We start from the raw sequence: 24,182 nt of genomic DNA, 5'->3' as shown, positions 1-24,182 counted from the left end.
GGGAGGCGAAGCTTTGATGTAATATGGTAGAGCAGAATCATAACTGTTCATTTAACTGTGTTAGTTCATTTTATAGCGGCAGTATGTCTGTCTCCTTAGGATTCTGTACTCCTAGCGAAACTTACAGTACATTATGGTAGGGAGGGCATTTTCTTTTGGGTGGGGGTGGGGGTGTGGGGGGTTCGAACAGATCCATTGATAATATGTGCACCCAAAGTTTGCCAACCCTTCTGCACCCACAATATCAACAGTGCATCATTTCAACCTCTGTGCATGAAGCACTTGACTGCTCCTTGATTCGTCAAATTAACATTCTCCCCCTCGCATTAGCAACTCTCTCCCTCTGTCTCTCTCTCTCTCATTGTGACTGGTATTTGCCATAAATAACAGCAGAGGTCGAATAATCATACAAATAACCAAACAATACAAAACTGATAACTGTGTACTATTATTTTCCAGAAACTGTGCAGGTAAATATTACACAACAACTCATGCAAAGTTTTACTGCTGTTGGAAGTAACAGCAGTTTGAGTTAACTCATACAATGTCAAGAGCAAAGCATTTCGCTTTTGACATTGCAAAAGTAAACTCAAACACTTGTGCATATGTCGGTACGTCAGTGTGGATATTGTGCACCGACTCACTCAAACAAAAGCAAAGCTTTTACGCTTTAACAATGTGTTTTTGTCACTTCATACACAGCAGGATTAAAGGTATAAAAGAACCTTTGGAGCAGAAGAGGAGATGAAAAAAGTGATTTAAAAGACGGAAAAGAGAGACAAAGAAACAGACCCCCAAAACTCTGCTCCTGTTTCCAATGCAGGCAGCCATTTTTAGACAGTCATCCATTAAGTCTGCTGCGTTCCCATACTGTCAGCCCCCAGTGAAGCCAAAGAGGCCATGTCAGCTGAGGGCGTTCGGCAGGCAGGCAGGCAGGCAGGGAGGCACTCTCTCTGTGCACTGTGGGAATTGGGGGGAGAAGGGGAGGAGCAGGTAGTGGACTATAATATGACTGTCACTGCAGCAAAACATCTTTAGAAAGACTGAGACGGATTAGAGTTTTATCTCAACATGAAACGATTAAAGATTAAAGAGATGGAAAAGAGAGGAAGGAAGTGTGGAGAGACAGGTGCAGTGGTTCAGCTTAAAATGCATTATCCCAGATTGGAAAACAAAGTAGGAACATGGGAGAAGAAAAAAGGAGCTTTAGTGAAGATTCCCAATACAACTGTCTCACCTCATTTGGTGATATAGAATCTGAGTCAGGTGTTCTGGATGTCGTGCACGACACCATCTGTGTGTGTTTGAGTCCGACAGAGCGAAAGAGAGAATGTGCGCGTGTTTTCTGTGAGCGTCTCACCTCTGGCCCCATATGCTCCGTCTGTGTGGTACGGTCAGTCATTTGGCAGTCTTTCATCTTCAGGGCCACTTTGGCACTCTCCTGCATAAAAAAAACAAAAAAAACAAACACACACCCATCGGCCGTGTCCAAAATCTCAGAAAAAAAAACAAAAACATCAAATACAAATAAATGAGAACAACTATTCTCCCAGCAGACTTATTGCCTTGCCTCCACTCGCAGCACTTGGTGCAGCTGGCTTCCATGCTTAGTTAGCTATCAAAAGGGGGGGAGGGAGAGACTGCAACTCTAAACAGCCTCAACTATCTCTTCCCTTTGGCTGCCTCTTCTGGATATCCAAGAGGTTACAGAACTTTTCTACTGACAAATATTGGAGCAGGGACCCTCGGCAAAGGGTGCAAGTAGAGAAGAATTCATAAAAAGTGACAGCTAGTACTGGCCAGCCTGCTAGAAAGGTCCTTCTCGCATATAATTAATGGGTTTAGTTTGGCAGATTTACAGAGAGAAAAGCATTGGGCCTTTCCCTCAAAATGCAGCACTTTTACCTTGGCCAAGAACCTCCCTATCGGTGTTACTACCTCTATGTGATTATTTGAAAAGTCAAGTTGCAAGTCCTGTGAATGAGAAGAACCCAGCACTTTGTCATTTTATGACGATGTCGCTCATCATTCACCCTACACTGCTCATGAGTTGGAGAGCTGAAGGAGTTGGAAGTTGCAGCGGCAATGAAATATTGAGAAATTCATTAACCTTGATTAAAATGAATCAACCAAATTAGGACGAAGTGTAAGGACAGGTTTATGGTCAGGAGAATGAAAGAAAAGTAATTTATGCTGTAGCTCTCAACCCAAATATATACTGTCCTCTTCAAATCCAGCACAAGTGAGCTGACAGGTTGAGCTAAAAATCTGTTTTCATTAATCTTGCTTATCATTAGATGAAAAGCAAGGGAGGTCCTCCGCTGCTAAATGTTGCAGCTGGAGCACAGTCCTTCAACAAAATGCACCACCAGAGAGAGAAGAAAACTCGTAAAAAGTGACAGGTAGTGATGGCCGGCCAGCGAGCAGGTCCTTCTCGGAGATAATTCATAGGTTTTCACTGGCAGATTTACAGACGGAGGCAAAGCGAGGAGAGCATTGGCTATGAGCTGCCCTTTCCTTCAAATGCTGCAGCAGGCAAGGTTTCCCTTTTAGACTCTCTCTTTACACGCAGACAAGTATCCCCCCTCACCACCGTTCGCACGCACAACATGCTCCCAAAACTGCACAACTTCATAAATTTGAAGCAATGCCAACGCCCTGGGTTCCAAGGGCATATGGTGCAGATAAAAATAAGGTTAGGCTGTAGCTGCGAGGACACGGCATAATATTAGACCATTTATGAATATACACAAAAAACAGGTATTTGCTAACTTTTTCTCATAAAAAAAAACATACAAGCCCTTTACAGGAGTGTGTGGAAATCAAATCCAGCTGGTGGCAGGAGCCTTTACATCTCTGTCAGAGAGAAGTGCCAAACAGATGAACACAAACACGCAAACAGACACTGTGAAGGGTAATCAGCATATCTAGCATCTAAGGTAATTGCATATCTGAAACCTTGAATGATGGATTAATGTGTAACGTGGGGGGAAAAAAAGAGAGAGATAGAGGAAATAAGAAAGAAAGTGTAACAGAGGTAAAAAAATTTTAAAAAAAAAACAGGAAAGAGAAGAAGACGAGAGAAGAATCAAAGCAAAGTACGTAAAGAGAAGGCTAGTGTGATTCAGACTTGATAAAAAAAAATCAGGTGATGTTCTGTATTTTTGTTCTTATTATCAACAGAGACTATACTTAAGTCAGAGAGGTACTAATTTAAAAAAAAAGTTTATAATTGAGATTTCCATTAAAAGTAATGTTTAAAGTTATTGATCCCAGCCACAGACAGAGATTAAAACCGAAGAAGAGCTGAAAGAAGACAGTCCGTGAATGTGTCTGCCCACCTTGAGATATTATTGACACTCCTTGGATCAGGTCCAACAAAGAAATATTACTAAGACATTGCACTGCACTGGTGCCATTTGTGTTTTAATCTGTCATTTGGCGCACCAGCCCAAGCACATATCACATTTCCCTGACACAGCTAGGTGAAATAAATTCTGGTTAAAAACCTTATTGACCATGACGTCTTTACTTGTCACGGTTAAATACTACCATAGCAGAAAATAAATCGTCACAATTAATGACTTCTGACTGTCTCATTTTAAGGCATTCATTTCTAAATGTTTCATTTAATTGATTCCATTTCCTTTTGAAATGAGTATGTATCAGCTGTTGCATGTTTTTCTTTAAAACGGAAGTCATGGCAAGACTTCCCATTTTTCAATATTTAATTGCACCACACACATTCTAGCTGTAGGGAACTCAGACCCATCCCATCTGAATAACATAAAGTACATTACAAAGAAAGCGGAAAACGGTTTTCTAAAACGTTAAATGCTGATTTGTTTAGGTCTAATGTCCGTTTATAAACATTATGGAGGAAAACGGATAAGTGAGCATTTATAATACGATGGACGACTGAATCGACTTTCACTGAGATGTCCTTAATGTATACAGGAGGCAGTGTGAAACTACATTTTGTGCACAATAGAGAGACAGAAACAGAAACAGATTTGTTTATTACTGAAGGTATAACGAGAAGCGTAAAAATGTGTTTTAGTGTGAGTGTAAAGCATGTTGCATTGCCTGTCAACATGAATTTCAGAGAGAGAAATAATTTTTAGATGCTTTGCCTTCGTGAAAATTTGCATAATGTTGGTGTTAATTCCACAATAACTGCACACATCACTGAGAGAGAAGAGAGATGATAGGTGCTGCTGACAAGAAGATGAAGGGAGAGAGAGGATGAGAGAGGAGAGGAAAGAGTGAAAAAAGGGAAGAAACTCAAGTTGATCAAGTGCCAGAAAGTGATCAGACAAACAGATGCCGCATGAGGCTCAAGTCAGCGGACCGGCATCTCTCACAGTACCACACCAACAGTGGCATATTATTCTGGTAAGGCCTGGCATAATGTCTGTATCGCATTACTTTGATGGGACAGGTGACAAATTACAGACGTGTAGAGAAGAAATTATGAAAAGTGTTGCCGTACAGAGCCTTTCTGCAGATGATCCAACAAAAAAGCTTCCAAAATCACTAGCGGGACAATATATTTTGTATGGAAAGCTCTCTATTACATGAGTATGTTGTGGATATGCCAAATAGCCAAACATGGAAACCACTGTTTGCTTCTATTACTTGTCTCCAAAGGCAATTCAAAATATATATATATATATATATATATGGTTGTCGTTTGGCTGCACTGGAATCCCAATAATTTTGCTATTACATTAAGCTGGCATGAACAAGCAGTTTACATTAACAAAGATGGAAGACAGGCTCTCTGCTTCCATGTGATATTGATGGTGTGACTTCAAGCCAACTATAAAACTCTCCTCATATTCACTTCCTCTCTCATTTTGTGGTCAGTCTTTTTACTGTCACTCTGCCCTCTGCAGTGTTCAGTCTCACACACCGTAGTAGAAAATCATAAAAGGAATGAACTGGGGAAACCGACTTCAATAAAAGTTCAACTTTAGGAGTTCTTTGAAATGTTTTTTTAACCTTTCTAAAAAATAATGATTTTTAATTCTTAAAAGGGAATGAGCAAATTCGTGCTTCAAAGGCAATTAGTCATTAATTTATATCCTTAAAACAAATAATTCAAAAACATTCAAGCTGTTTTAAATATTAATTTCAAAGTTCAGGAAATCAGAGGAGAAGAGAAAGAAACTGTGACAGAGATATAAATAGATGAGCAAATCTTCTATTTCGCAGTGTCTGAAATATGAAGTTGCTTCTCTAATTAGTTGCAAAGACTTTACAGTATTTGGGATTTTTAGTTTTTTAGTCATTTTTATTTCCCTGTATGCATACCACCGAATGATCACGAACAGTCAATCCTGTGGCTGCAAATGCCGCATCTGCCAACTAGTACCACTTTTGATCAAAGTGAAGTTTTTTTATAATAATAATAATAATGATAATATTTTGTTTTACATTTATATCAGAAGCGAGGTCAACCCAAACCCAAGTTATCATTTATGTTCACAAACGTGGATCTCACCAGTTCACTTTGGAGTCTGAGAATCACCTCGTCTTTCTCCCTCAGTTGTTGCAGCAAGGCTTCCTCTCTGCTGGGATCCTAAACACAAGAAACAAGACTCGCTGTTAAACATTACACAGGACGTATCTAAGGGACCATATTCCCACAAAAGCAATACACAGAGGCAAAGAGGATAACAACATACGAAGGTCTTTGTCTGCGTGTGTGTGTGTGTGTGTGGTTGTGTGTGACTCCCTGGCAGTTTCCATAAATGGGTGTGTGTTTGCAAGTATTTTATGTGTATTTATGAGTGTATTCATTGCTGGTCCTGCTGGAGTGTGTTTGGTATGTGCAATAAAGTTGCCGTGTGGTGCATGCTGCAGGACTGTGATCCCCTCTTCTCTCTACATCTCTGTGATAAACTTGTTGTGTTCTATGGCGGCACCCCGCAGCACACAGCACTTTAATATGACCTTGGCTTGTCAGGAGACATTACTGTAGGCAAGATGGAAAGGAGCTACACAGAATAATAATACGAATAAAAATAACTTTTTTCTTATGGCAACTTCCAAGACAAATTTCAAAATGCTTCAGGGAAAAAGAAAATACATTTTAAATGCTTGTAAGACTGTCTTACATTAAAACATGTCTGATGCTCGTGATCGTGCGTGCCGCAAACGTTATTTAACTTGTCTCATGTATACACAGCAAAAATTAATTATTTTTGTCACGTAGAATTATTTGACATAAATTCTGTTTACTTGGTGCAACCAGCCAGAATGTAAGTCTGCCAACCTCATTTTCACTGTGAGGGTTTTCTAAACCCTCGTCATCTTTACACCCTGCCAGGACTCTGGAGCAGCCAACCAGGAGCTTCCAGGGGAAGGCTCATGGGGGAACTCAAAAGTAATGAATTAGACCGAGCAGATTTCACTAAAATATTCAACTTAATTCTAAAATGGAAATGTATTTAAAATGTGGACAAAGAGTGACACAGTGAGAAGGCGAGACAAAAAGAGAGAACAGGAGAAAAGGAGTGAGAGAGAATGAGCGATAAGATGGAGAGAACAAAATGACAGACAGACGGTCATTACCGTTTCCTTCAAGGACATTAAAGCAGAGGAGGGAAAGAGGGGCAAGATAACAGGAGGAAAATGAGGGAGGAACGTGGGGAAAGGGAGGCAGTGATAGAGAGAAGGAGAGGACAGAGAGGGCCTGAGGCTGGGCATGATGGTCTGAAACCGTGGGGAGCCATCTTGCTAAAGGACACACAGAGAGTCAGAGGGAGACCACAGGGAACCGTTATAGCTGCAACACCGTCCTTTAAATGACCTCTCCGATGCAAACGCAGACAGATACTGGAAGCTCACAATTACCTCAAGTCACATCAAAATTCAGAGAAAATGTAAAACTGTAAACTGTGCAGTGCACGAGCAGAGAGCGCCCCAGGGGTCATGTGATGGAACAAAATTATTTCTGGGAACATTCGTGAACCTGTACGAGGGAGAGAAAGGCTAAACTGAGCCCGCAGATTTAACTTTCTGACCTTAGCCCCATCGGATGTCAATTGTGAGGCGGGCCTGATCTGTCAGCAACGACGCCATGGAAGTTACTAGCCAACATACTGTACAAGATAACACTGCTCAATACAGATTTTGTCCCACGCAAAAAAATATTAAGTACCGATTTCTTCTGTATTTTTGCACACTGAATCCCAACACGTTTCCAGAATTTCTTTGTCACCTAAAGATTTTTTGTTCCACATGCTCACATGGAAAAGAGTTATCAAGGAAAAATTACTGCTGGACACTAAAAAGGGATGTTTCCAAGGTGAAAGTTAAACACTTGTACATTTTACAACTGAGTTTGTACATATTTTGTGCAACGATAGCATTGTTCATGAATTGATAATACACACAGTCATTTCAAAACAATGCTTGACTGAAAAATTCTAAAAACATTCAAATTTAACATAAAAAAATACTTGAATTATACTAAACGTTTCTCTGTAATTCATCATTTAATATTTTTGTTGAAATACGTTACCACCTCAGGACACTAAACGTTAGTGTGCTATATCAATGTTCTCGTGAAGACTTTCAAAGTGGAAAAACATCCTTAAAAAGATCAAATTCGTATTTTTTCTGCATGATTAAGCAACTTGTTGAGAGGAAGGTTGATTCAGTTCACAGTCAAACGTACTCCAGCCGAGTCCGTTTTCTGAGTGTTGATTGAATGAAATATCAAAGTACCGGGAGAAAATGTTTAAAAAAAAAAGTATTTTTAAATCCAGATCAAGTTTGGCATAGCAGTGCAATACTCGACTTGATGATTAAGGCAGCAATATGTTCAAAAAGAAACAACATGCTGTCCGAAGGCTACACATTTTCCCTCTATTCGTGTAACAAAACAATGATAAAACAATAGTGTATGTTTCATGGTATATAGATATTAAGGCAGAGCAGCAAAACAGTTTCTGGCATTGAACAATGTACTTACAGCAAAGTGCAGGATAAATTGTGTTGGTGTGTGTGAGGTGTTGGTTAAGTGTGTACGCGTAAATATATGTGCATGAGAAGCAAGAAGAATCGGCGTTGCAAAGAAGAGAGAGAAAAAAAGAGATGAAAACTGTTTTGTTTTTTTAAGAAAAGACAAAAAGTAATCATCATGGTGAAAAATAGAGAGCGACAAGACATGATGAATCTTTAAAGAAGGGGATAAGACCCAAACATTTCAGACAATCTTTTCTGTTAAGCATTCATAGTGTTGCACTTGGGCATTCACATGAAAAATTGCCAGGAATAGCCGTGCAAAGACTAAAAAATTTTTTTTTTAAAAAGAGAGAAATAAGTGCAAACCTGCTTTCTTTCTCGACTCTGCAAACCTGGCTAATGACTGCATGAAGTGGGTATATAAATCACATTGTAGGTTTTGGAAAGTTAAGTTCCCCTAATTCTGACATTTGAAAGGTGTGGGTGGGAAGTCAGAGGGTCAGATGCTGTTCAGCCAACTGGCAAGAACATGAGCTGATTCTGAGAAAGTGTGGTCTCATTTCCTGAAGACTGTGCCAATAAACACTCCTCGTCTTAACTTGACAGCTACAGAGGTGGTGGCCACGTTTCAGTTTCCAGGAATTATAAATACCAAGACACTGAAAATCTGCGACGTGTCTGAAAAAGTTTTGATGGTTTTTATTTCCTGGCTTTTCTCATTTTACAGGTCTAATTGATATAGAGTTGTGTGTTGGGGATTCTACCTTGGCGCAAGATAATGGTCAAGGAGGACAAAACTAAAAGCTTTGCTAAGTGCTTCCATTGTGCTAAAACCTAAAAAAAAAAAATACCTGTTCTACGAGGAAATAGAAAAACAATTAACAAAAACAAAACCCAGTGCTGTTGAATTAGAATGCACTACTGTCTTTGCCTGGGGGGGGATAACGATATTTATAGACAATAAGGATTATTTTAACCTCCTACCAGAACACACACAGACAGCACTAAAATTACTAACATGAGATTCGGGCTGAAAAATGACTAACATGCAGTGACAATTACTACATTAGTCAGCCTCTAAAATTAATCTCACCCGAATAGGACTGAAGGTCGTTCTAAATGAGCTGTCTGGCAACAACCGCATGGTGGGTATCCTTCTGTGCCCTGTGTGTGTGTGTGTGTGTGTGTGTGTGTGTGTGTGTGTGTGTGTGTGTGTGTGTGTGTGTGTGTGTGTGTGTGTGTGTGTGTGTGTGTGTGTGTGTGTGTGTGTGTGTGTGTGTGTGTGTGACACTGCATGTAAAATAGTAGTTGTGTTTTAATTGTCGGAAATCAGGCAAATCCGACTAAATCGATGAAGACTATTGCCCTGGGTGGTTCGTTTATAGGTCGAAATACACCTTAGGAGTGTAAACAGACCGAACGAGAAGGAGAGAGGTGAGAAAAATCCAGAATGATAAGAAAAATAAAAAGAGAGAGAGAAGTAAGGTCCTTCAATATCAGGCATTGGACATTAAAAAAAAAAAAAAAAAAAAAAAAAGCATCTACAGGTGGACATTTGGTTCAAAAACCCATTCCTAAGCAGCCCTACCATGTACTACGCTGCACAAATCATTTAAGATGAGGAAAAGCTTAAGAAATATAAACTTAAATCACAATTTGTATTCCGTTTGCTGAAAGAAGCAACACAAAGTGCATTAAGCCACCCATCAGGTGGCATTCCAACCAATTCTTCAGGGCTGAATTGAATAGAAAAGGCTATGGAAGAAAAGTGGGGCATGCGAATTTATTTCTAATGTGATTGGAATGGCCTCAGTGGGGATAAATCTGATCAAAATCACTGGAGTGCATCCACTTTTGTAAGGAGGTTGAGGCCTTTCTATGCTTGCAATCAGCAGCCAGTTGAAGAGGGTATGGAGATGAATTACATTCCCTGTGTTAGCAGAAATTATTCAATTTGTTAACTTTTTTGGGAGAAATACACAATCGAGGAAATGTGAGGATTGTTTATCCATTAATTCAACACCTCTTTCCCTTCAATTTGTTTGACAAATGGCCTGTTTCTTGAAATTGGGGAAAGGGGTGTGACAAACAGCATGATTAAATGCCTTCTCCTTGCTATCTTTATACCAATTTATCCAACATCTTATCATAACTTTACACCTCTTAAACCACAAGTGCTTGTGACTTGAAGGGGCAAGAGGGGATACAAAAAAATGGCATAAATAGCATGACCAGTACTGTCCTTGAGTCTCGCTACATTTAAAGTCACCCCTTATCCAACAGCGTCTCCTTACCAACTTCGTTTTTGACAAGATAACAGCATGTTGGGAAATGTCTAAGAAGTGATAATTACATTAAACTTAAACAAAACTAAGAAGTATAATCTGAAAAGAATAGCATGAAGCTGCTATTTAAATGTCTTAGCAATATCCAAGAATCTTAAGCCCAAAGGGAAGCAGTGTTGTGGGCAGCTAGTTTTTCATGCTTAATCACCTTTAATTTTGAATGTAGCCTGATTAACAACCAAGAATTCTTGCTCCAAAGATCTAAAATATAACATAAAAAAACCTCAATATGCGATCACAAAACTTAATCCATCACAGGAAAGACAAAATAGCTGAGATTTGAGATCTCCAATTAGACGTGAACTGAACATGAGTTTCCCACATTTGAACACTGTGTTTTGCATGCAAAGTGCTTTGCTTGCCTTGACGGCCTCCAGACCTCCATCAGAGCTGTGTGATCTGGATGAGATGTATTCATTTCTGCAGGGAGCATTTGTGTGAGTGCTTAAATGCATGCATGCGTGTGAGTGTGTGATCTTAGTTTACCAAGGGAGGGCTTTTGTCAGGCTTTTCCCTGGGACTTGTTAGATCGCGGCAGAGTTCTTGTGTGGTGCTGATTGGCATTACTGTCTGCATGTTCACATAAAGAACTTTTCCTGTTGATAAATATGTAGTATGCTACTGTTACCAAGTCCAAATTTGATTGAGTCCTTGGTGTGATGATCGCGGGTTGTTTCGTACGGTTGCTTGGATGATCTGCAGTATAACATACCTACATTTTTTAATTATATCTACGCTTGTGGTTGGGTAAAAACAAAACAAAACAAACAAAAAACCAAAATATAGCAAAGACTTGTGCACAAACTAATTCAGCATAACGTTGCCTATATGTGGTATGAAATATTTGTCTATATCTATATCTGTCTCTTTCTGTCTGCAAGCTGTCAGTGTTTATCTACTGTATGTCTACCTGGCTAACTATAGTTCAATACACACTGTTCAAGGCAAGAGAGGCGGCAAGGAGAAGAGGTGATTACAAATGTGTCATTTGTACATACACAGTATCACATCTTGCAGGATATATATCCTCAGAATATAAAGAGCAGGTCACTGTAGTACCTTAACTTGGCTATGATTTAGGAACTTTGAAATATAAAGATTTTTCTGTGCATCTGGATGCACACTGCACAGACACGTACACAGAGAAACTGTGAGATAACCTCTCGAACCAGTACTGAAACAGAAGACAGATGTCACCTATATATGGGCAATCGGAGACGTAGCAACATACATTTTGTTTCTTTATGTCTAAATTTATCACCGAGACATTAAATATAGAATAAGAGGTCATAAAATGAGGCTAATTAAATGTGGTTAAATACTGGACTTCCTCTACATTTCATGTTGTAGAGACAGGAACTCACAGACACATCACTGATGATGTAAGAAATTAAATATCAGAGGAGCAGAAGCTGGTTGCACAAAGACAGAGTCTAACTATGCCTTAGATCTAACGAATAACTGGACTTTTAGATTATTAGATATAATAATCGCTTGTCTATGTGTTTCGTAGTGAATTAAGACTTCTGAAACTTAAAAGCACAGCTGGCCATGCCTTTAATGCTTCATATGCTTTTTGGAAAAATGAAACTTTAATAAGGCTGTTTTACTGTGAATTTCCAAAGTTGTGTGGTAATAGAAAAAATACATATCTGTATTTCTAAGGTTTTTATACAGTCTCTAAAATATCTTCCTTCTAACATTTGTCACTCTACAACCATGAGTCATGTTTAGCTCTTATCAGCAGGTTCCACGGATTATTATTTCAGAAACACATCTGTTTAGTTCTGAAATAGCCTGAGGGCAGCGTGACAAACTTTTTAAGCTGAGTAATATTTCTTTTCAATTTTGTCAGTAGATCCGTGCACAACTTGCCTTTATGCAACCAACCCCAGATTGAACCATCTCTCTCTAAGATGTTAGCGTAATGAATAATTTGTGATGTAAAAGGACTTTTCAAATTTCACTATGAAGGGTTTTATCCCAACAACTCACATCACGGACACACGGATACAGAGGAAGAGAAATTTAACAGAAAATATGGGATTCAGGACATCAACTCTTGTAAACTTCTTTGATTAAATCTCTGCATGAGTTTGTTTTGTGTGTGTGTGTGTGTGTGTGTGTGTGTGTGTGTGTGTGTGTGTGTGTGTGTGTGTGTGTGTGTGTGTGTGTGTGTGTGTGTGTGTGTGTGTGTGTGTGTGTGCGCGCGCGCGCACATGCATACTTTCTTTTTAACCTTTTAACCCTCTCATATTGTGGCATCACTGTGGTGAACGATCTATAATTACAAATTCACACTCATTAGAATTATACATTATTAATTTCTAATTATGCAGCATCTGACACGTTGATAAATGTTTCACTATAAAAAGAAGGTCTTCTTGTCTGCTAAAATAAAGGTGAATGTACACAATGTCAATTCATTAGGCACAAAAGTTGCTGTCCTAGACTTTTTTTTTTTTTTTTTTTATGAACACGCTGGTGCCTGGAAGACACCTCTGGCAGCAAATCTAGTGTTATTTTTTTTTTAACTTTCTTCTAAAATACAGTATAACACTTTAACTGGGACAAAATCTGGTAAAAAGAAAATCGTGTCATATGCATTGGGTCTAAATTAAACTAGGGCGCACTGTGACACTGCAGCCTCTCAGGTGGCTACCGTAGATTATTTTTACACCCGCAGAGTCGTTTTCTGGAGTGCCAGGACAAATTCTCTTCTTCTCGCCCCTCCCTCATTCCCTCGCTTTCTTCTTCCACCTCCCTGCTGTCTTTCTCTACCGCCCTCTTCCTCAAACTAGTCCCTCATTTTTGCGCTCCCTCACCTCCATCTCTCGCGCTGTATTCATTTTCTCCTCTTTTACGTGTCTAAGTCGATGTCATCAAACCGAACGTATACGACTCAACTGTAGCTCCGGCACTTTCCCCAACAACCTCACTTATCCCGTCTCTCCTCAATCTATCTTGCAGTCGAGCAACAGTGTCCTATTCTCAGTGTCGCGCATTTTTCCTCATATTCAGCTTCTACACATCCAATATGCCCTCTCCATCTTTATGTTGTTTTCCGTGCCTCCAGCGCTGTCAAAAGGTTAGCCTTTACATCCCACTGTCTTACTCATTCTCTTCCCTATATATAGACACACGCGTCTCTTATTCCTCTACCTGTTTCCATCTCCTGCCTAACCTCATTCCTCTGACTCTTGCTGCTTTCTCCCTCCTCTTTAACTATTTCAATCTCCGTGTTGCTGCCCCTCCCTCCATCTCTCTCCCTTTGAGAAACCATAGCCCTCTCCTGGTCAGGATGTGTATGATGAAAGCTCCATCTCTAATCAGAAAAAAAATAAAAAGCTGTTTTCTTGCAAATGTCCAATAAAAATCAAACCTCCAAATTGGCTTTTAATTACTGTTTTGCAAGAATTTTGCCTGGATTTTCTCAACACTTGGATGCAGCTAATTGAAGCGAGTTGAAGCCTTACTTTTAGAATATCTCTTTGAATGGAGGTCATATGTGTTGCGTATGAATGAACCGTGATGCTTATTTTAACCCACGTTATGTCTGTCAGCAACACCTCGCGACACAAAAACCCTCAATCTGTAGTACATACAAACAACACTGTAAAGCTGACAGGCAAATTTCAGCTTTTAGGAGTGAGCGTCCTTCAGGCCAAATAGTTACAGTGTATGCCACATGACAGCTATGTCCACTTTTCAATTTGGGCCAGCAACATTTGTGGCATACTGCACCCTTTCACTTGCGCTGCTTTCTGTCTGTCGCTTTACCACAGGGCAGGGATGCCCTAAAAAAACTTTTAAGAAATACAAACTTTTAGATTATTAATTGCAAATTATTTTTCTATAATTATCTATTGCTTCCAGGTGAAGTGTTTATAGTGAATTCTTCATATACAGTAAGTCTACATCTGTGGTTTGGACAGTTTAATTGAACTGACCACGCCCTCTGATCCCACTTCTCAAGCTGTCCACCTTCCCTGTCTGTCCATCTGTACATTTCTTCATGAGAGAGTTTGAGCCCGAGCTGCTGTCTTCACACTGTGTCCCATCCTGCATTCTTAATTTTTCCTTATCATCCAGCTGCCACCGACACTCCATGTAGGTCAATAAAGAGGGCAGTTATTCACACAAACACCCACACTGTCTCTCTCATCCACACACATACACACACAAATAAATGCACTGTGACGACTCTACCAACATAAAATCTGCGTGCAGCCTGTCTCAAAATACACACAGGTACACCGATATAGGTGCAGTCACACACACTTTGTATAGCAGTACATTCAGTAAACAGCCATGCTCCATATTTGTTGGCACTCTGTCAGTAGTTTTCCTTTTTTTTTTTTTTTTTCCTTTCCCAGACTACAATACAATGCAGCTCAGCAAACACGACCACAGACGAGCACCACCGAGTTGAGGACTTGACTGTTCTGCTCCCCTCTAACAGTCTAACAAGAACTCTGCTGCGACCTAACAAGTCCCAGGGAAAAACCTGACAAAAGCCGTCCCTTGGTAAACTAAGATCACACACTCATGCATTTAAGCACTCACACAAATGCTCCCTGCAGAGATGAATAAATCTCATCCAACCTCTGATGGACTAGGTTGACGGAGGAGGTCTGGAGCCCGTCAAGGCAAGCAAAGCACTTGGCCCCTCTCTCATTCCCTTTTCTCCCCACCTCTCCTGCTTTTCATCACTCTCTTTGCTACTCTCATCTGTATTATATTACCGTCTCTTTCACCCGACCTGCTTTGCCCCTCTGCTCTGTTTCCACCTATTTGATCTCTTTATGATTCATTAGAAGCTGGTGTGGAAAAAAGGCTGTTAATTGTTCTGATAAGCGTAAAACTGAAAGAGACACATGGATCAAAGGAAGACTCAGTTTCACAGTTTTGATCACAGATTGACTGCTGTGTTCTTTTAATTAATCTCGCAAGCTCAGTGTAGTTGAGGGTTTTGTACGTGTATAGTTTAATCTGTGGCTACCAAAAGGCACAACAACTGAGCTCAACACAAAAACTCTGTATGTATAAAATTATGGCACGAACTCTGTTTTCCATCAACATTTTAAGCTGGCCAGACAGTGCCTTTGTTATTAATGTTTTTCATTATGCTGAGTCACACTATAAAAGGTACTTCTGCACAACAGAACCTGTGGCTTTTATTAATGCCCGCTCACGCTGAACGTGAACACAAACAAATTTAGTATTGTGCGGATGCATAAACAAACAACAGCATAAAATGGTCTGCTTTAGGTTACCTTAAATGGAAGGGACTTTTCACTGCAAGGGCTGATGGGTAGAGACTGGAGGCTGCTGAAAGGACTTGTCTCTGTGCTCTGCAAAAGACAAAAGCATAAATATATGAATGATATCAAGATGAGGGGTGTGATATAGACTGTGCTGATGATAAACTAGTGATGTGCGCAGCGTGACTTTAACAGGACAGGTCTTAGTCAATACTTCATTCTGTGACTAAATTAAAGCCTCTGCAAGTTTTGTTTTAGCTTTCAATTCTTGCAACCTTGTTTTATTGTAAGCAGTATTGGAAAAACACTACACATAGAAGTCTGGCTACTGAATAACGAAAAAGAAGCAGGCGTAATAAACTGGTTCTATGAAGACAGGTGCTCATTTACACTGCAGAATCTTAAATCTTTGTAGTATTTTTCACTGAATATCTGTCAGGCAATATTCCATCTATTCAATTAATCTAAAGGTTTGAACCACCTTTGGTTCACAAAAATGTAGATGTAGGTGAGGTGGCTGTATCAAGACAACTGACAAAGGTTCATGTTGTATTTTTTTTCACCTGATTTCTTCCATAATCTGTGTTTTCTAACATCAGCTGTGATCAGACACATTTTTGGCACTAATCCTTGATACAGGTGTCTAGTGGGCAGAGAGCAGGGGCAGCTAGAGGGCGTACCAAAATACACACACACACACACGCACGCACACACACACACAGACACACACACACACAGACACACACACACACACACACACACACACACACACACACACACACACACACACACACACACAGGAAGCTGAATAAATACATACATTAATGTGACAAAGGATGCATACAGACACAGAAACATGGTCCTTGAAGAGGAGCAGATGCTGGCCCGAATTGGTCTAAATGTCGCCTGTGAAGGGTTATGATTGGACAGGTGGGAAAGCAGGAGAGGCGAGTCATGTCTTCAACCAGGACTGCTGATATTGATGCAATGCTGCATAGTGAGGACATGGCAGCACACTCACCAGGAAGATATGACAAGGGACATGAGAAAGATGAGAAAAGATGTTCTACACATCCGGATTTCCAGTACTGTCGGTTTCTCACCATACGCTGCCCTTTTGCAGATGTACATACAAACCAAACCCTCTGTTGTTTGGGAGAGATGATCAGATACAATCATGATGCATTATAAATTTGCTTTTTTAGACAAAAGTCTAATGTGTAGATTTTTGGTCTACTTCAGGTACTTCTGAAGCGTTTGAGCCCAAATCTTTGCACAGCATAAACTTGGTGGTTTATTGGTTTGGCTGACCTTTTAAGGAAGCATACCTCCCTATCAGAATTATAGGTGTGCTATGGCGTGAGGCCCTCAATGTGTCATCGGTGATCAATGCCTTTCCCTATGTAGAGAGACAGGCACGCACTCACTGACACCTAGACTCTGTCTCTCGAATACATTCTCTTTAAGGTCACCCTTATCTCACAGGCCCAAACACACAACTGTCCCCACAATTAGGAGTGGTTCAGAAAAAATACTTTCAGATTTAAGAACTGGCTGCCAGGGAGCCACGGATTTAATGACTTGCACTACACTGAAACTGAAAGCCTACAGATGAGGAATGGCCTGAGAAAGTAAAGCAGGTTTTGTAGTTTGATGCACCCCTTTATTTCACATTCACATACCAGTGAGATCAAGAAATGAAAACCAAATCAAATAACTCAAGGGGCATTCATTCCCACTCTCTGTCATTGACATTTAGCTTTTAATAGGCCAGCAGCACCATTTTAAAATGCTGTCCTGCGATTTCGTGAGTTCTTAGGCAAGCACAAAGGGATTTTGAATTGAAAATACTCTACTTGCCTTAAGTTATTTTTTTTATTCATATCTGTTCCACATCTTCCTGTACAGTCACACACAGAATTCAGTTGTAGGAGTAAACCAAAACTTTAACAGATGTTGACGGTTAGCGCATGAGCTCACACCTTTGTTACACAATTCTGCTTCTTTCCAAAAGCTGGTTTAACTATAGCCACAGAAGTGAACGTCACAACCTGGAATGTAATCAGTTACACATCTCACACACATATTATCCACCAATAAAACGCAGCGCTGCTCAAATGATTTGGTGGACGCAACAAGAATAAGCTGCTGTCTGAGGGGTGAGAGTCCATCTGACCTGAGCCGGTATGTGTGTGGATATAGTACAATATAGGTTGTCACAAATGGGACCTCAGTTTTGCTAGAATCCATGGCTCACATTGACAAACAGGAAAGGTTGTATTCAGAAACATGAATGCACATAGAGATGGGTCATTTTAGAAATGCTCTCCCGTGCAACTTCCAAAATCTTTCCAATATTTGATAACGTATTTGATTCTAGAAATAGAAATGATGTCAAAAAAACTAGGAAATAATGGAATGGAATAGAAGGGAAGTTAGCGGATGTATAAAGTAAAAGAACAGAAGAGGGAGGCTCAACAACAGAAGGTCAAGCAAATGAAACGCAAGGGAAAAAAATGCATGCCAAATCACCCTCCCCTTGTTGCAGAAAAAAATTATATCTGCTGATGGAAAGTAACACGATTTGCAAGTTAATGACACAATAGAGCAAGCAAAGAGGGCAAAGTTTGTCCTCTTTGATATATTAATGTTCTGCTCGTGTGTACCGTCTCTCTCGCTCTCCCTTTAGTTTCTCTATCACCACTTTAGTTTATGTCTCTCTCTACAAATGATTATTTCATCATTTCCATGTCTCTCTCACAGTGGTCCTGGGAGAAAAACAGCGAAAAGATCTGGAGAAAGCCATACATACGCCTGTGGGGTCTGTAATTCACAGCTAGCTTTGATCTTAGCTTAGAGAAACTAATGGTGGGGTGTTAGGGAAGCTCTGGTCACCCTTTTATATGTCTTTTTGTGTATTTGTGAGTATGAGGCTGTATAATATTTCTATATTTGGTGAGGGTCAGTCCCCTAAGCAGATGACAAAAAGCAGCAGCCAGACAAAGCTTACAGATGTGCTTTCAGCTCAACTTCCTGAACTTATGATATTGCTAACATCCATCTTGGTATGTAAATGTTTTATACATTTTTCAACACGGTAACAAGGAGTAATAGTGAAAATATTAGCACTTTCATTAAAAAAAATAAGGCATATGCATTATGCACAAAACATCATAAACAGCACTCTGATATAAACCCTTTAAAAGCAGTTGTTCAGGCCTCTGCCATTGTCTAGTAAAACTAAATCATCCTTTTGGTCTTCTTTGGGCTATAATGTAAAACTAAAATTGCAATGTACATTCAGGGTTGATTACATTGTTTATCTTCTCTGTCATAATTCTAAGTCATGCATGTTGCAATTTACCGCCAAAAAGCAGGATAATCTCAATAATAACAGTTTCCCTCCTCTTCAATAAAATTTTAATAAAACATAACATGTAAATGTCTAAAAGCAGAAATGTTACTTCATTCATCTAAATTTGGGTGTAGAGCAGTCTGGCAGCTAAAACAATTAAATAACAGCACAGGGTTGCAGTCAATGTGGCTCCCTGGTTGACACAGTTAAACCTGGGGAAGCAATTGCAATGTATCAGTGCTTTACTAAGTGACCATTACAGCTAATTACATCTGTGTGGATGTAATTTTACTGGGTTCCCAAAAAAAAAATCGAAGCAGGTTAAAGCATTTAAAGAGCAGAGTTGTAGTCTAAAACAGTAGGATCAATGTGTGCACTGTGAGTGTGTTTGTGTACATATAAAGAATATGATGGCAGATATTCAAATAAGCCTCCTAGTTTCCTCGTCCAAATGCAGAATCTGATTAAATTAACAAAACAAAGTGATTAAAGAGGCCTTTTAGAAGGCGGAAAAGCAATCACTTTGACAAGATTTCACAGAACTGAAATAGAGCTGATTAAAAAAGGAAGTAAAAAATGTATGGCAGGAGCACTGTGCACGGTGACTCCAGATGAAATTGCTTTGTATTATTTGCTAACCCCTTGCCCTTACTGGTTTAAAACAATTTGATTCATGTATAACTTGATAAGAGAAAGGCTGTTAGTCTGGTCTAACTTTTGTGCTCCGTGACAGTCAAATGCACGAGAGTCACAAAATACAATAACGTTCAATCTTCATTTTGAATCCCTTCATTTGTATCGAAGCTCCAGCCAAGAGGAGTCTGTGCGCTTGTGGCGGTGTGCATTTTCATACCTCCTGCAGTGTCCGTCTCAGTCTTAAAAGCAGGGTTTTGACAGCGGTGCAGTCCTGCTGCATTAGTCGGAGTGGAAGGGTCTCCAGGCCCGGCGGTAAGGGGTCGTCTTCTCTCCCTAATCCCAGCCCTGCGCTCCAGTCGGCAGGCAGCAGGCTGGTCGGACGGATGGGTTCCCTGGAAGAGAGGTCGAGTGAAGGTAAAGGAGAGAGTTAATGTTAATGTCAGGACGAGTCAGCGTGAAAACTCCATCACCGACGTGCCTTCACTGCTCCCCGCCGCTGTCCACCAGTGGGAACTCATTGTTGCCTTTTGTAGGCGCTGACAGTGTAGATGATACATTACGCAGTAATGTGAAGATAACAGCTGCTTCTGAATATTTCAGTAATTCCCAGAATTCTCTGTGATACCATGCGTGACCAACGACAATGGACAAACATGGTCTGAACAAAAACTTTTGGCAGTATGCGGAACAATACTGTGTGGCAGTTACAGTAGCTGGAACACACTAAACTATCTACAGAGCAATACAAATCAGTCTGCATAACACAGAGAGCAGCAGCGATACACACATCTGTTGTTGCGGGGTTTTTTTTTTTTTTTATTGTGTGGAGATTTTGAAACTTTCAGCATGAGCACCTCCCACTCGCAGAATCAAAAAGTTGCTCAGTGAAATGCATGACACTAAATTATACACTAAGTCACTTTAAATAATACAGAAGAGGGAGACATGAGACAAAAAGAGAATTAAAGAGAAAGAAGAGAGATTTCTACACATGGGGAAATTAGACAGGGCGACAAAGGTTACAAAGGAAACCAAGACCTGCAACAGTACCGACACAGAGCAGCTGCTCTACAGGACCACTAAGGAATCCATGTTGATGGCCACTCATTTCTATAACAAATCTGTTTTAAGATGATTTAAAACCAACACTTCCAGGTAAATACATACTCCCACACAAACAAACAAAGTCCATGCTCTAATCCTGCATCTTACCATTATTTTCAACTCTACAGGATACTTCATTGTCAAGGGATTTGTGTTTTGCATTGTTGTATTTTGAAGTTTAGTTTTAAACCCCGTGTAATGTTTGTGCATGCACCTGATTGCGTGACTGTAGGCGTGTGGGTGAAAACTCTCCAAAAAAGACCAGTTCATCAGTCACTCTTTAAAGCCTGATTATTAACAAGCTTTCAAAACAATGAAACCCTCCACACAGCTGTGACACTTCTGTGGTGGCACAGGGTTGAACTCAGACACACATTAACACAAACAACAACCAAAACACTGTTTTAATTAACTGTCCCATTTGGGAACTCAGTCCATTAAACAGTAAACAGGCCTTTGGAGCCAAATGTTTTTGTCTCCGGAGTATGGCCACAGTGCTTTGTCTGACCCTAAACATCTAATGCATTTTGTACAGCAGAGGACAGGTTTTGGAAGGAACTTTCAACAGGGTTGCTCAATGTAAACGCTATAGAATTTCATCTTAAAGTGAACGTAGCTTTTGACTGTGAAAAGTGAGGCCAGTGTCCGCAGGGATCGAGTCAGACAGGTCATAATCCTCCAAATATGGTCACTTCTGCCTCCAAAATAGCAAGACGGCGACAGCCAAAATACAGAAATCGAGGATTCAAAACGGAAGTTTACAAAGTCGCTCGGTGACAAAATCCCTCATCTTTTGTTGACTTGAAGGTATACAAAACATACATCAAAAATGTGAAATGCATTAGGAATACAGACACAACAGCTTATTTTATGATTTTTTTTTTTTGCACAATTCTGAGTGTAAATGATTGATGGCTCTGCAGATGGTGTTGTGGTTTATAATTCAGTGATAACAGATGAATTTTAAAAAAAGCCATTTTTCATGTTCTACATTCTCATTTAAGAATGAGCATTATGTTCATGGGTACACGTAACCCTCCTCACACAGCAGTAATTATAAAAAATTAAAAAAATTTAAAAAAAACACTTGAAACACACTAGAACATTTGCAATGTTCATGGGTACAACTAATGCACTCTAAAATGATACTGAGTGTGCTCAGATGTTCGGTTCGCTAAGAACTCAAATGTAGAAAATTGAATAAGGACAGTGATTGGAGGACAGTGTGACAATGGGAATTCAAAAGCATAATTAACAAAGTGAAAATAACCACAACCTTCGTTCCATAACGGCTGGTGTATAACCCTAAACATGGAATGAGTCCTTTACCTATTGACAACAACAAAAAAGCAATTACAGTCAGATTTTTAATTAATATAAATGCTGAGATGACCCTCACCTGGTCATTCGAGATTTTTCAAATGTCAACTGGTGACACAACAAAAGCCTGTTGAATCGTTAGCCTCTGAAGGAGTAAGACTGTTAACAATCACCTGTACTATACAATGACTGGATTATATCGACGTGTTTCTTTCCCACAAGCACAGTGATCGAATTCATCTTTCAGTTTTACCACTGTAATTATAAATCGGTTGCGAAACCAATCCTCCAAATTATCTAACAGAGCACTCCAGAAACACAGTCACATCATAGAAACCCAAGTACAGACCGGGCAAATGCAAACATATCTTGTTATCTTGCTAATTAAAGCAATTGCTAATTATCAACTTCACCAAAGTGATCACATAATGTTATAAATGTTATGTAACGTAAATAAAGATATGCTTATTTAAATTGTTCGCCCATGCACTATATAGCAAAATCGCAAATTACCATATTTATTCATATTCATGCCGTAATAATAGAAATTTCCCTAATTGAGTGACAGCAAACAATAGGAACAAATTCATGGTTATTGGAAGTTCTGCTATTTCAGGTGGTTGCCACCAAGATATTGGGAAAAAAAACAAATAAAACAAACCTACAGATGAATCAAATCAATACGCTAAATTCCTGCATTAACATTTCTCTGCCGGCGATATGATATTTTGACAGAAGTGCATAAAGGGGGATTGCGTATTCCACCTCCTTTGTGACATTTTCAAAAGGTGAGCTGAGAAATACCACCTTGCTGTCTGAGAACCACAGACAGCCTCCGAGTTCACAGTCTGCATAACAAGAAAAGGAGGAGAGGGGAGTGATGGCGGTAAAGAGGCAGATGTAGACGCAGAAACGAGGAGCTCTTCATCATCAAGAGACCGTGTTCTCTTTGACTGATAGCCATTTAGAGGGAGGTGAGAGGAAATTAGATGCCTTTTTGTCCCACTTCCCCAGAAAAAGCACCAAGTAAACAGTGGCACGGACGATTAACTCGGACTGCAAATTCATTCATTCACCCTCTTCTCTCACCCCTTTATCCATCTACCCCCCTCCCCACCCCCACACACACCTCCCCTTTTAACTCCTTTTTCTATTCATCAATCTTCAAACCTTAACCACTCTTAACATGCGACCCTCACTCTAACTGTTCTTTTGTTCACCTGCCCTTCTATTATTATCCACCCTTCGCCTGGGCCCTCGTCTTCCACCTCTACACCCCCCCCCCCCTTCCCACCATCACTCTGACAGCCTACGACACTAAACTGATGCAGTATCACAGCCTCAGGTGTCCCCCTCGGGATTCTGCTGAGCGCCTCAAACAAATGTTGAGGAAGCCTGCTGTCCTTTGAGGACAGGTGAATGCGGTCTGTCAAGTAGCCACGGGTGCTGCTCCCCCTCTGAAACAGTTTTATCTGTAGCGTTTTGTTTCTGCCTGGCGTCTCTGGATAGGGAACTTTCTCCATTTATTTCTCTGTTGCCCCACTCTGAAATCCAGGCGGGATAAATTGAGAGTAAATAAATGACAAATGATCAATCATGCATTCTTCACTCTAAGCGCCGTGTCAAATGCACAGCGCAGTGCCAAAACAAAGGTTGGGTTGTTTTTTTTCCTTCAAAAGGTTGTTTTGTGTTCTGTTTTTGTTTTTTGACATCTTTATGTTTCTCTGAGCCTGACACTCTTGCCCTTTCTCTAACATTCACCAGGGTTCCAGGTTTGGATTCTTCTCTTACCTCTGTGGTGCACATCAAATCCACAGAGCGACAGGAAAGTGAGTGGGAGAAGGATTCAAATGGCACTTCCCTCACCCAAAACAACAGTCATAGAGGTGTCCTTATGCAAGGCATTTACTCTTTCAGGGGACTAGAAGTTGAACAGCTCTGGTTAAACTGAGCAGCTGAGGTCTGGAAATGTGTTGCGGAAAAATGGTAATAGCACTTGTTTCTGGAACCTTCATCCTGTCATGCGGTCTGTGGTGATAGAAATTACATTCTGTGATGGTTTCATTTTTTTTTTTTTTTTATTCTAACGAAGTACAACCATCTGCAACTACAATTTGTAATCACATTTTATCCCTGTAAAGTAAAATATTTTTGACTTTGACAACAATCTTGTTTCGTTTT

General features: G+C 40.0%; 1 protein-coding gene across 2 annotated transcripts in view; it reads right to left on the bottom strand.

The window, feature by feature from the left end:
- Window positions 1–24,182, bottom strand: part of ccser1 (coiled-coil serine-rich protein 1) — a 122,012-nt gene that overhangs the window by 62,493 nt on the left and 35,337 nt on the right. For both annotated transcript variants that reach the window (XR_011310943.1, XM_069699499.1), the window contains exons 7-10: window positions 19,795–19,969; window positions 15,599–15,676; window positions 5,507–5,584; window positions 1,361–1,441 (exon numbers count right to left, since the gene is read on the bottom strand). Coding sequence is in view for 1 of the 2 variants with exons in the window: in XM_069699499.1 (XP_069555600.1) it covers window positions 1,361–1,441; window positions 5,507–5,584; window positions 15,599–15,676; window positions 19,795–19,969 (412 nt within the window). In the remaining variant the exon portion in view is untranslated. The remainder of the gene's footprint in view (window positions 1–1,360; window positions 1,442–5,506; window positions 5,585–15,598; window positions 15,677–19,794; window positions 19,970–24,182) is intronic.

The sequence above is a fragment of the Brachyistius frenatus genome, unplaced genomic scaffold (assembly GCF_029030835.1).
Source record: "Brachyistius frenatus isolate BFR_SWC_R1_liver_20210118 unplaced genomic scaffold, ASM2903083v1 Contig_30, whole genome shotgun sequence".
NCBI classification, from domain to species: domain Eukaryota; kingdom Metazoa; phylum Chordata; class Actinopteri; family Embiotocidae; genus Brachyistius; species Brachyistius frenatus.
Note: the sequence above shows the minus strand (reverse complement) of the source record. Positions and strands in the feature narration are given on the sequence as shown.